Below are 12229 nucleotides of genomic sequence, written 5' to 3' on the forward strand. Positions count from 1 at the left end.
TTACCAATCTAGCACAGGCTAGCCTAGCTGAACTGTCAGTCTTCAAGCAAGAATTAAGCGAATCATTTCATCGAGCATAATCAAGAGCATCTTCAAACAGCTTGTTAAGTGCCAGTTATTGTAACAATCCAGGACTATCATAAGTTGTCGATTTTTGTATGATTTTTTTGGCCCAAAGCTTGGCTCTGTTTGCTTGGAATTGAGGTCGCGAGCATAGCTGTACTCAGCGTGCTTTAAGTGCACGCAGGCACTGTAAACATTATATTTACGTGGTTTCGTGCCCTGCTCTCATGTACATGTATGTGCACATAAAAAGTATATTTTGCACTGCTGGATTCATTATACAGGGTGCTTGTTTATGATTGGACGGGTAAATAAATAACCGGATTGCTGTTTGCTGGTACAAGTTCAAGTTGTGTCCTTGACTGAATCACTGCTGCAAGTCTGTCTCCTGGACGTGGTCCCAACCGGGATTCGTCTCCCATCCGTTGAAGTTCACACTCCAACACAGTATTAATTTGATCATGCCCGCTGCGTAAAACGCGCTGGCACCTGGATACGTAATCCATGCCTTTGGTCAAGAGTTTGTGTGCGCGCAGCAGTGTTGTATGACTCGTGTCAAGGACTCGAGTTATATTTTTCATGAGTCGGACTCGACTCGAGTCACATTGGATAATGAGTCGGTCTCGGACTCGACCACGATGACTTGGACTTGAGCTTAGTGACTCGTGACTCGCTATCGAGTCATGTATTTTCGTTGAACATATTTACCATACGCCTTTAATAATTAATTTGTATGCACCCGTGCTATCACTGGTTTGCATGCGTGGAGCGTCGTCGTGTTGCACATTTTCCAGTAAAATGACAATAAAATTGAATGACAAGAAAATGACAAGAGGCAATGGTTTCAGTCATCTCACTCAAACAAGAAGCTTCTATTCTTGGCAAGACTGGGCTTGTTAAAATACAGAAGCACAACCATGGAAAAATTAAATGTGAAAAATAAATGTTCAGCTCCAGTGTCCGGTTTTAAGTGAAATTCTCATGAGGTAACGTAGCTGTATATTACATTCTCTGCACATTGTTTTCTGCTTTAGCTTAGAGGAAACAAGTTGCACCTCAAAGAGCCTATGAAAAATAATTGAAAACAGTTCAGCTCCACAGTCAAAATGAAAGTAAAATTCTCATGAGGTAAATGATATACTGTGTGCATTGTTTTCTGTTTTAGCATGTAAGAAACAAGCTGCATATAAAATACCTGGAGAGGATTTAGGTCAGAAAATAAATTCTCCTCTCACTCCAATCTACCTTTGTTCTTGGCAAGTGACAATGCATGAGTTGTTACGTACATGTATGGTTTTCATATTGCGATGTCCATTGCCGCTGCTTGCACTGCATGCGTATGTTCCACCACTGCCTCTCCGACACTGAAATAGACTGGCCCCTCACGGTTTGTTGCTTAAAAGCGTTTTTAATTTGTATACGTAAGCAGGACGTAACACCATTTTGATGTCATTCGTGTCCGAATCAATTGGCTACGGCAGGAAATTACACCGAGTATTTGGAAGCATCTGCGACCAGTTCCCATAGAATCATGCATGATATCAAGCCGCAGCCAACTGATTCCGACACGAATGACATCACATGATAAGAGTGCCCGATTGAAATGTATGGAGGCCTAGGGGGATTCCTTCACCGTACATATTACTTAACCCCAACCATCAAAAACACGTTAAAATTACGCGGTAGCAGAATTCTTGCCGATCAAGTAAGTTTGGCGGCTTTTGGAAATCGTTTTATGCAAAATAAAAAATTCTTTATTTTGCCGACGTGCAGGTCTACGGCGACGCGCGCGGTGACCAGAAACCGAAGACTTTTTTTGGCCTTGGAAATTTATCGAATGTTGATTTCCTTAGACTTTCTGACTGAAATGGTATTTATGAATGGGATTAAATATGTGCAATTGGTCGGTATTAATGTAACTTTTTAGACCGGCTCAGGAGAATGGACGCGACTAATGCCCGAGCCAAACTTTTAAGGCCGGCCAAGCACACATTTATTCCCTTATAACTAATCATTATATACAACACACGTCACTTCTACACATTGTTGGCTAAGATTTCCTTTGGCTTCTGGTATTAGTTAGTAGGCTAGGTATTAGTAAAAAAAAAAAAAAAAAAAAACTTGACTCGATCTTACGCAGTTTCTTCAATGAGCCATCCGCTCTATTCTTCTTGCTCTCGATGAGTTATGTCCACCTGAGAGGTTCAACGGGCATTTGACAGATTTTTTTCATATTAATACTCGTCTAATTTAATATCAAAGTTAACATGGCTGGGCAATATTTACAGAAATGTAACCTTTAGTCGGTGTCAATTCGTACCTCAATATGTACATTTGCTCCATTATATTTCTAACAAGGTCAAAATTTTCACATAGTATTTAGCAGTGTTGTTTATTTTGTGCTCTTCAGATATGTTAAACAGTACGTAAAACAGCTAAGTGATTATTCATTTGCTTTTCCAGTGATAGCAAGCCTTTATTTTACCCTCCAATAGTTAGCAAAATATTTTTACCATCGACAGGGCATCTCAGCAAATGTTTCAATACACCAAGAAATACTCAAGTGTTGAAAATGGGTAGCATACTATGATTGGTAACGCAAGAAAACGCTCGCAAAGTGGATTAGAATTTAAATTATGCAGACATTGAGAAACAAATACAACAAGTTATCAGGGGACACAGCAGTACTTGTCTGAGAAAGTGAGGCAAATTTATGCATTACTCAGTTTTTTTTCAACACAATCACAGCTTTAACACCAAATAAACCTCGATTTTACCATTTTTAACCCTACCTAGCAAATGTACTGGGTACGTATAGTTTCATTTCAGAGAATTTCATAAAATTGAAATAATTATCAGAATTCACAACCTCACGTGACGGTGTAGCATTTACAAAACACTTCCAAATAATATGAATTGCTATCGATACCGCATTTATTTTTGAGAAGAATGCTGAATATAGATTACAAGCATTATAGCCGACACTAAAAATCTTTTCAACACAGATGCAGTTTTTAAATATTAAGGCGGATTGTTTTTACTTGTTCTTTTCAAGGAAATGATATATAACTCGAGACGAAGTGAAATAAGCAAGGTTTATCGTCACCGCAAATCTGGAAAGCAATTTCGCTTAATTTTAAAGCATACTATCGAATGCGACGTATGCAAAACGCAATAATCAATCCAAAAACAAGTTGTTATACCATAGCAACCAAAATGGATCGATTTCACCACGACGTGCGAGATCCACCGTATCCGCACCGAGAAAAGACGAATCGTGCGGAAAGCAGACAAATTGCTTCGCCAAGAGCTATCGTGGTGAGACTGGGCATTACAGCCAAGGAATACCGTTGCCTCGCTAGGTATGACGGCATCATCACGGACTGGACGAGAGACTACTGTTGACGCGAGAGTGGGTGTGGCTTCGTCGTGCGTTCTGCTATTCTTGTGGGGCGCATATTTTATTTCAAAAACAAGTTACTTTCATTGTCAACAAGTGTCATTCAGATCTTTTAGTCTAAAAGTGCAGCATTGGCGCAGGTCGTTTGCAGATAACAGGAGAACGATTCTCACATTTAACATCATTCCAGACACCGATATCAGTGACCACTGCACAGTTTTCTCCCTTTCCATTACTGGGTTGATTTACTCCCCAATTTGTATATTCCACATTTGCAGTACTATCCTGACACTTCCACCAACCTGCCATGCACAGAGAACGTTAAAAACTTGTTAGCAAGAAAATAATGCCTAATTATCCCCTCCATAAGGGTCAGGAACAAGATCTGGTAAAACAGATACTCAAGTTTAAACATGCATGGTACTACAAAATGTCATAAAGGTCTTTGTATTAAAGCAGGACAGTGGACATCTAGTATATAAGAATACGGTAAGGCGTACCGTATAAACGATTGGTTGGCTTGTTTTGATGAGAAACAATTTTTTTTCCACTTCTAAAGGGTGCGTGGAAGCTTGTCACTTGTATATTCACAAAATCGCTTAGTTTTGTTGGTAACTTTTTTTTAACAAACCCTATTTGTTAGGTAGAAGAGCAGAAAAATAGAAAAATGAATAACCAAACAATGTTCGTCTTGCTTTCTGAGGTGGCAAAAAAGTAGAACAGTTGAAAATTGCATGTTACAAAAACATAAAATCTGCTTTTCTACCATTTTGATAGCGGAAAAGCAGATGGACCCTTTTCGTCCTCCACATTAATACAACTAAATGTTTATTCCGCTTTTCAGCTAGCAGAAAAGTCGAAAAATGCATGATAAAGACGTAAAAAATCTGCTCATCTGACAGCAGAAAAGCAATGGCCACTTTTCGTCCTCCATACATTGCACTTGAAAACCAGTGATACCGGTTCTTCGTTTTGAATGAAGATCATTAAAGATGATCCCAAAGGCGGGGACGCTCTACACGTGCTGGTAAATGAAGTATGCCTGTGTGTTTTTTTCCCGTCAACTATGTATCTCAACAACTGTAATTAAATATGGGGAAAAACAGGCCCGGACTTTGACATACCATTGACTTCAATGTCATTACAGTTGATCCAAAACCAGTGGTACACGTTATTCTGAAGGAACTCAGTTTGCTCCTGAGACTGTGGCATGACCAAGACACTTCCCATCTTGATGCACTCCTCTTTGGCCTTTGCCCAGGGTAGATTCTCGCTGAATTTTCGATAGCATTGGTCACCCCTCTGGCTCCAAGCAGGAGGACACTTCACTCCAACTGTGCTTACACACCTTTCATTACTGTGAGTGAACCCGATAAGACAAAGGCTTATCAGAGTAACGCTAAAATGTTCCCGTATCATCATTTTCCGAAGATTCGACTGGCCAAAGTGTTGTTCAGAATGCTTTCTCTCAAAAGAACAAGTTGCACAACGAGTGGTGTATCCAGTTTGGCATCAGTGTCTGTTGATTTGATGGCCTTGTAATTGATTCTTCCTCAGAAGACGTAAGAATGATGTAGTGGCCTTTTCAGCATCACTTCATTGCTTAATGTACCGTGATCAGTGTATTGGCTGATAAACTCACTCAATGTATAGTCCTGGTTTCCCTTCATGGGCGAATTATTAATTACTGATTGTTAGACTTGGTGTCAAGTCATAATTTGGTCTTTTCACACGCAATATCGCTGTAATTCACACGATACACACGTATTTCATTGGTTAATTGCCTCGTCCTTAACTTGCAGATAATCACGGGTACCAACGTTGGAAAAACCTCAGTTTCATACACAAACACATGACACGATCTTGCGGATTCAGTGCAAGCACTTTAATTCAGAGATGAATGGCCGAGTTTCGACTAAACTTCATTACCGTTAATTTTCCCAGTGTTGGATTACAACCAAACAGACAAAATGTTGGGAAACGAACACTGAATGAATGAAAGCCGAAACCATGGAGTATGAGCTAAATAAGATTAAAATTATTTTAATAATTTACAATTTACAAATCAATCCACATAAGCAAGTTTAACATATCACTTATTAAAAAAGTTCATGTCAAAATTAAAAAATCAAAGAAATTATATCTGCTGGCCAATTTGTGTCAAGGAATTAATTGATGTGCTGGTTGCAGAAACAGAAACTTTGAGACTGCAGGGGAGACGAGTGGAATATCGCGAACATTCTTGTCAACTTGCAATCGTCTAGGCGACCTTCAAGGCAAGAAGCTTTTGCGTTACATTTTATGGTTGAAATCTTAGCAACTGCCATTTGATAGTGCAGCATTGGCGAAAGTTGTTCACTGATACCAGGAGTAAGTTCTGCCTATTGGAGAGAATTCCTGTCGCCTCTATCAGCTGTTACAGTGAATTCTTCTGCCTTCCCATTTCTGGGTTGAATTTCTCTCTGTTTCTAAAGTTTAAATCTGCAATTCGGTCTTGATACTCACCTGAACCTGACATGTACAAAGAGCGTTTCGACTATTCACTTCAGTCATCAAAGATTTATGATCAGTTACACCCTCGCCAATAATAACTTACATGACTAGAGCCAAATCTGACTCTACATTACAATCTCAGGTAAATTGTTTTCTACAAATTATTATCCACACTATCCAAAACAAGGAGACCTTTTGTGTGAGAAAAGAGGTTTCTGAGGTTCCATTCTTCTTTATCTCGATGAGTTATCTCCATCCAAGAAGTCAAACAAGCGGTTAGCAGAATTTCAGACGGATTCCAGAGTTTACCGAACGTTATCGCTTACTGTGGCTGGCCAAAATGTACAGAAATGTCACCCTTCGTCGGTGATAATTCTCACCTCAATGTGTACATTTGCTCCCTTGTACTTTTTACGAAGGTCATTTTACAGAGTATCAAGTAGGGTTGTTTATTACTTTTTTGTTTGACAGATAGGCCTATGTAAAACCGTGTCAACGCGTTGTGGTTATGCGTTTGCTTTTGTACTGACAGTCTTTTCCCTCCTCTGGACGGCACAAATATCTCTACCATCGACAAGGGATCTCACGAGATATTTCGGCACACCTACAAAGACTAAAATGTTCAAAATGAGTTACACGTACTCTGATTTAAGGCAAGGAAACACTACTAAACTGGATTAGAATTTTAAAACAAGTACATACCTTGAGGAAAAAAATCAACAAAATATAAAGAAAGACAGGAGCATTTTGTCTCGGATTGTGATGTTTTTCCATAAATTAAACACTTTCTTACTAAACCCAGATTTTACTTTTATTAACCCCACCTGGGAGATGTATTGGGTATGTACAGTTTACACATGAAACATTTATGAAATTTCAAAATAAATTAATTATCAGAAAGCACAACATCACATGACGACGTCTCAATTACAAAAAAGTTCCAAATAGTTCAAAATCTTCCCCCTACCGATTTTAGTTTTCCTACGAATGCTCGATACAGATTACAAGCAGCATATCTTACACTCAGAATCTAGTTGTTGAATATTAAGTAAACTTTATTATTTGTAAAACTTTGTTTCATTATCATTTTCCAGGAAATGATTTATTAGCTCGAGCCGAAGTCAGATGTACACTGTATAAGGTTTATCGTCCTCGCAAATGTAAAAGGAAATTTTTGCTTATTTTTAAAGCATTCTTTCAAATGTGACACAATTGAAACGCGATCAAGCCAAAAATAAGTTGATATTATTGCACCTATAAGACGGGCGATTCACAAAGTGCGCAACAAAGAGTTTGCAACGCGTTGACTAACAACAGTGCGCGAAATCTGTCGACCTTTTCCAAACGCGCATTAGGTCGACAGATTGCGCGCACTGTGATTAATCAACGCGTTGCAAACTTTTGGAGGCGCACTACTTTGAAACAACCGTATTGACTAATTTCACCACGACGTGCCAAATCCACCGTGTCCACATCAGGAAAGGAACAATCACGCGGAACGCAGATAACTTGCTGCGTCATGAGCAATCGTGAATCGATTGGGAGTTACAGCCAAGGAGTAGCCTCGCTAGGTATGATGGCATCATCACGGACTGGACGAGAGACTACTGTTGACGCGAGAGTGGGTGTGGCTTCGTCGTGCGTTCTGCTATTCTTGTGGGGCGCATATCTCATTTCAAAAACAAGTTACTTACATTGTCAACAAGTGTCATTCAGATCTGTTAGTCTAAAAGTGCAGCATTGGCTCAGGTCGTTCGCAGATAACAGGTGAACGGTTCTCACATTTAACATCATTCCAGGCACCGATATCAGTGACCACTGCACAGTTTTCTCCCTTTCCATTACTGGGTTGATTTACTCCCCAATTTGTATATTCCACATTTGCAGAACCATCCTTACACTTCCAAGAGCCTACCATGCACAGAAAACATTAAAAACATGTTAGCAAGACATTTTTTTAAAATTAGTCTCTCCACAACGGCAGGGAACAAGATTAGAAAAAGAGACACCCATTTTTAAATACGCATGGCACAACACTTTCTCAAGAGTTATTTCATAACAGTCTATATATTTAAGCAGGACATTGGACATCTAGTACATCCAGGTATTATTTACAGTATGGTGTACTGTATAAACGGTGTAATCACATGTAAGCCAATTTCAGTAGGGTTAGTCTTGAACTGGATTGGGTGATCGATTGTTTTTTTATGAGAAAAAATGTTTCTACCACTTGTAGAGGGTGTATGAAAGCTGACTATTCGCTTATTTACACAAATGCACGATTACATGTACTTGGACTTTGCTGGGAACTTTTTAGCAAAAACTATTTCCAAGTCTAGAATAAAAAGCCTTTGCTAGTCAATCTAAAATTGCACCAAATAAATTGGAAAGAAAAACAATTAAATACATTGCATCAGAAGAGGACAACTTTGGCTTTTCAAGTCAAATGTCATTCAATTTATTTAAAATTTTATCTGTATCATTCAATTTATTTAAAATTTTATCTATATAATGCTTGTATTTTATATATATTTTTACAACAAAAAAAACCTCACGTTCTCGATTTCTTCATAAAAAATATACATATTATTTAGTGTTTTTTTTTCTTAAGAATGATTTCGGGAACTAAGTGTCAAGGCATGAGTTGCAGAAGTTGGCTTCAAGCTGAAATGATAAACGAGCAAAGTATGTGAATTTCACCAAAGTTAAAGATCATTGCAACTGAACTATAACCAGTGCTATGGGTTCTTCGTTTTGAATTATGATCATTGAAGATGATCCACAAGGCAGGGACATGGCAGAGTAGCTGTTTCTATCGACAACGTATTAATGTAAACAAGTGGAAAATGGAAACAGGACCAGACTTTGACATACCTCTGACTTCAATGTCATTACAGTTGATCCAAAACCAGTGAAACACGTTCTTCCGAAGGAACTCAGTTTCCTCCTGAGACTGTGGCATGACCAAGACACTTCCCATCTTGATGCACTCCTCTTTGGCCTCTGCCCAGGGTAGATTCTCGCTGAATTTTCGATAGCATTTGTCACCCAACTGGCTCCAAGCAGGAGGACACTTCACTCCAACTGTGCTTACGCACCTTTCACTACTCTGAGTGAAACTGATAAGACAAAAACTCATCACACTAACGCTAAAATGTTCCTGTATCATCATTTTCCGAAGATTCGACTGGCTAAAATATAGTCCAAAAATACAAGTTCCACGTATTTTGCATCAGTCTCTTTTATTGGCCTTGTAATCAATTCTTCCCCAAAGGACGTGAAAAGATGCATTTTACATATAGTGGTCTCGTCAGCATCGATTCATTTTTGCTAATTGCACCGAACTGCAGTGACGGATACACTCGCACCAAATAAATTGGTAGCCGCGGTTTCCTTCTCATAAACACATTAATACATGAATGTTAAACTTGTTGCCAATGCCAAGTAATAATTTGTTATTTAATTGCCTCGTCAATTTGCGGATGGTCGACCATCCAATTACCAACTTGGGAAAACGTCAGTTTTATAAACAATATATATGGGACAATGTAGCGGATTCTAGGCGAGGCTGTTGATTCAGATTCCAAAGTGGATAAATATTTACGAGCACAAAGCCTCATCAGACTGACCAAGTAATCTTGGCCGCTTCTCGAGGCAAAGTCGTTTGTATGCCGTCGATTGATCCGTGTACTATACTGTAGGCTGTGTCGAAGAAAATGGACGATTGTAGATGCGAAGAATGGGCGAAGCAGAGCCGAGCCCAACTCATGCACGACTCGACAGTTCCGAGTGTATTCTACCACCAAAACTACGTCCTTCCCACAACTATTGATCTGAAAGCAACGGGAAAGAAGAGTCCATTCGTACAAATACTTTCACTGCAAAAAGTGTGGTGTTAAAATCAACACTTTTTGGTGTTATCAGATGACCACACCATAGGGTGTTACATTACACACCTATAAGTGTTACAATGCACTGGAGGGTGTTAAAGGTAACCCCAAATAGAACTAAAAGTTAAACACCATTGTGTGTTGGTGTACTCTTCTGATAACACCGGTGGTGTTAAATTTAACACCATAGTTTTTGCAGTGTTGAGCTGCGAGATGATGAATTCGATGTTGTCCATTCATCTTACTAGCTCTGCAAAACTGGCTTTTCTTGGTTTTATTGCTAACACTTCGCCTGGTTGCACAACCCCAGTTCCACTCATCAACATACAAAGTTTGTAACTCAATCAATCAGTATTACGTGGATTATATCACTCTCTTCACTGAAATCCAAACGGAGTCACACATGTATGCAAGTTTCATCCACGTCAACCGACTAGACTATGTAAAAACAATTATTCCGTGCAACAGATGTGATTGTACAGTGTATAGTGTTGACAATTGTAATAACAAGTTACCGTGTGGAATTTTGGTAAGGAGCTTGATTTGGAACCCTTTACACTCAAATGATGACCCGTTTTAAAGAGCTATTTTATAACTTTCTATGGAAAATAGGCCCAACAAAAGCCTTCGCTGAATGTCCACGTGGACAGCGTACCGCGTACATGGTGCTCTCTCATTCAAGCCACAATTCTAAGTCGGTTTTCACTTCATTTCACCAACATAATTCGTGAACTGGGATGTAACTGGGCTGTAACGGTTCACGAATTACCTAGCCTACCCTTAGTTTGGTTTCTTTTTGTGATCAGAGAGAATGAGATTTTCCTGAACATTTTTCCTCTAAATATATCAAACTAAAAAAACTGAAATATGTATTGTATGAGAATAAAATAACCGTTTGTGTCTGTATTTCAATTATACCAAGCAGTCATTGCGTTTGCAATGTTTGAATCAAGTTATTTAGTTTGAACTTAGTTTTAACTCCTGAAGACCGGAATTTTTCGTACTGATTTAATTGGTTTAAGGTGAACTGAAGAACGAACAAGCATGTAATTTCAACAAACCCCGAAGACCTTTGCAGTTATAAATTCAAAACCACTGCTAGAAGTTCCCCGCATTGATTAACGATTAATGCAGTTGATCGAACAGACGATAAAGCTTTACACATTCTTGTGCATTTTTTGTTAGATGTAACAGTACTCCCCAAGTGATACTTAATATAGATATCACAGTTGATCTAAAACCAGTGGTGTACGTTCCCCTGAAGGAAATGAGTTTCCTCCTGAGACTGCGGCATGACCAAGACACTAAGTTTCCAATCTTGATGCACTCCTCTTTGGCCTCAGCCCAGAGCCTGAGAGCAGAGACAGTGGTGCGGGCTGATGTCCCCCCCCCCCCTTGAAAATTGTTCCGGCGTCGCCGGTGAAGACATTCAATCTTGATGCACCCCTGTTTGGCCTCTGCCGCAGGTAGATTCTCGTCAAGTTGGTTGCATCATTTGTCAACCCCACGGTGTCCAAGCGGGAGGACACGCCCCTCTAACAGAGGCAACACACCTCTTATTACCACCAATGCATCCCATGATAAGGCATAGGCAATACCAAGTCAACTATAAGGCATTTTTCGGATATTTCACGAATGGGGTGGAGTGAAATGAAGCAAAGACTTCTTCATCTTAATATAATCTCTACCGTTTAGTGGTATCTCCAATTTGCATCAGTTTCTTTTCATTTTGATAGCCTGGCTTTGCTGATTCTCCCACGGGCATAACAAATACCATGACCTTTTCAGCATCACGACTTCTCATTCCCTAATTGCATCATATCCATCAGGATATCGACGGGTATGCTCGTACAAAATGTATTCACGGTGACAATGAAAAACATTTTTGATAAATAAAATAAATTTCTCATTATTTTCTCTATAAACACGTGTTTTATTGATGATAAAACACTCTCCACCCAATACTGAATGTTAAAGTGCATTCAAAGATGATTAAGCCCTTATCTATATGCTTGCTTCAACCTAGCGCTAGCTTGTCAAAAGTATACCACACATCTCGGGTACTTTTGTATATTGATGCCCGCGTTTGCACAACTTTGAAAATGCTGACTGATTAAAAACAAACGGACATGTACACATGTACATGTAAAAAACGGCCATTGCGTTATGCTTTAATTTCACTGTTGGCAGCTACCTGCCGCACTGAACATCCTTTCCATCAATTCTTCCATCAATGGTCGTTTAACCGAAATGTATAATCTTTAAAAAAAAAATGTGTAACGAATACCCTGAGTGTTATTGGGACTACACACAGTTTAACACCCAGGGTGATAAATTAACATCCACTGTTCTCCCTTTAATAGTGTTTCCCTCTGGCAAACTG

At 39.2% G+C, this 12229-nt stretch overlaps 2 protein-coding genes across 2 annotated transcripts; both read right to left on the minus strand.

Moving 5' to 3' along the window:
* Window positions 1-2168: 2168 nt before the first annotated feature.
* On the minus strand, window positions 2169-4938 carry LOC147796174 (asialoglycoprotein receptor 2-like). The gene is made up of 2 exons (XM_087148750.1): window positions 4588-4938; window positions 2169-3765 (listed from the first exon to the last, which is right to left on the minus strand). The coding sequence occupies exons 1-2, from the start codon at window positions 4883-4885 to the stop codon at window positions 3581-3583; spliced, it is 483 nt and encodes a 160-aa protein (XP_087004876.1). The 5' UTR covers window positions 4886-4938; the 3' UTR covers window positions 2169-3580.
* Window positions 4939-5251: 313 nt separating this feature from the next.
* LOC147796175 (perlucin-like protein) lies at window positions 5252-11893 on the minus strand. The gene is made up of 3 exons (XM_087148747.1): window positions 9586-11893; window positions 8831-9075; window positions 5252-7867 (listed from the first exon to the last, which is right to left on the minus strand). Exons 1-3 carry the CDS (start codon window positions 9723-9725, stop codon window positions 7683-7685), a joined length of 570 nt encoding a protein of 189 aa, XP_087004873.1. The 5' UTR covers window positions 9726-11893; the 3' UTR covers window positions 5252-7682.
* Between the last annotated feature and the right edge of the window lie 336 nt (window positions 11894-12229).

The sequence above is a fragment of the Acanthaster planci genome, linkage group LG18, assembly GCF_054643075.1.
Source record: "Acanthaster planci isolate LZ-2023a linkage group LG18, COTS_SCS, whole genome shotgun sequence".
NCBI classification, from domain to species: Eukaryota; Metazoa; Echinodermata; class Asteroidea; order Valvatida; family Acanthasteridae; genus Acanthaster; species Acanthaster planci.

Excerpts from the sequence above, each read along its gene's own strand:
- LOC147796174 (XM_087148750.1), bottom strand. The coding sequence starts at position 4,885 with ATGATGATACGGGAACATTTTAGCGTTACTCTGATAAGCCTTTGTCTT. Across the intron at positions 3,766-4,587 it reads TAATGACATTGAAGTCAATG|GTTGGTGGAAGTGTCAGGAT; the intron begins GTATGTCAAAGT and ends TGTGCATGGCAG.
- LOC147796175 (XM_087148747.1), bottom strand. The coding sequence starts at position 9,725 with ATGAGTTGGGCTCGGCTCTGCTTCGCCCATTCTTCGCATCTACAATCG. Across the intron at positions 9,076-9,585 it reads GAAGCGGCCAAGATTACTTG|TTTCACTCAGAGTAGTGAAA; the intron begins GTCAGTCTGATG and ends TTGTCTTATCAG. Across the intron at positions 7,868-8,830 it reads TAATGACATTGAAGTCAGAG|GCTCTTGGAAGTGTAAGGAT; the intron begins GTATGTCAAAGT and ends TGTGCATGGTAG.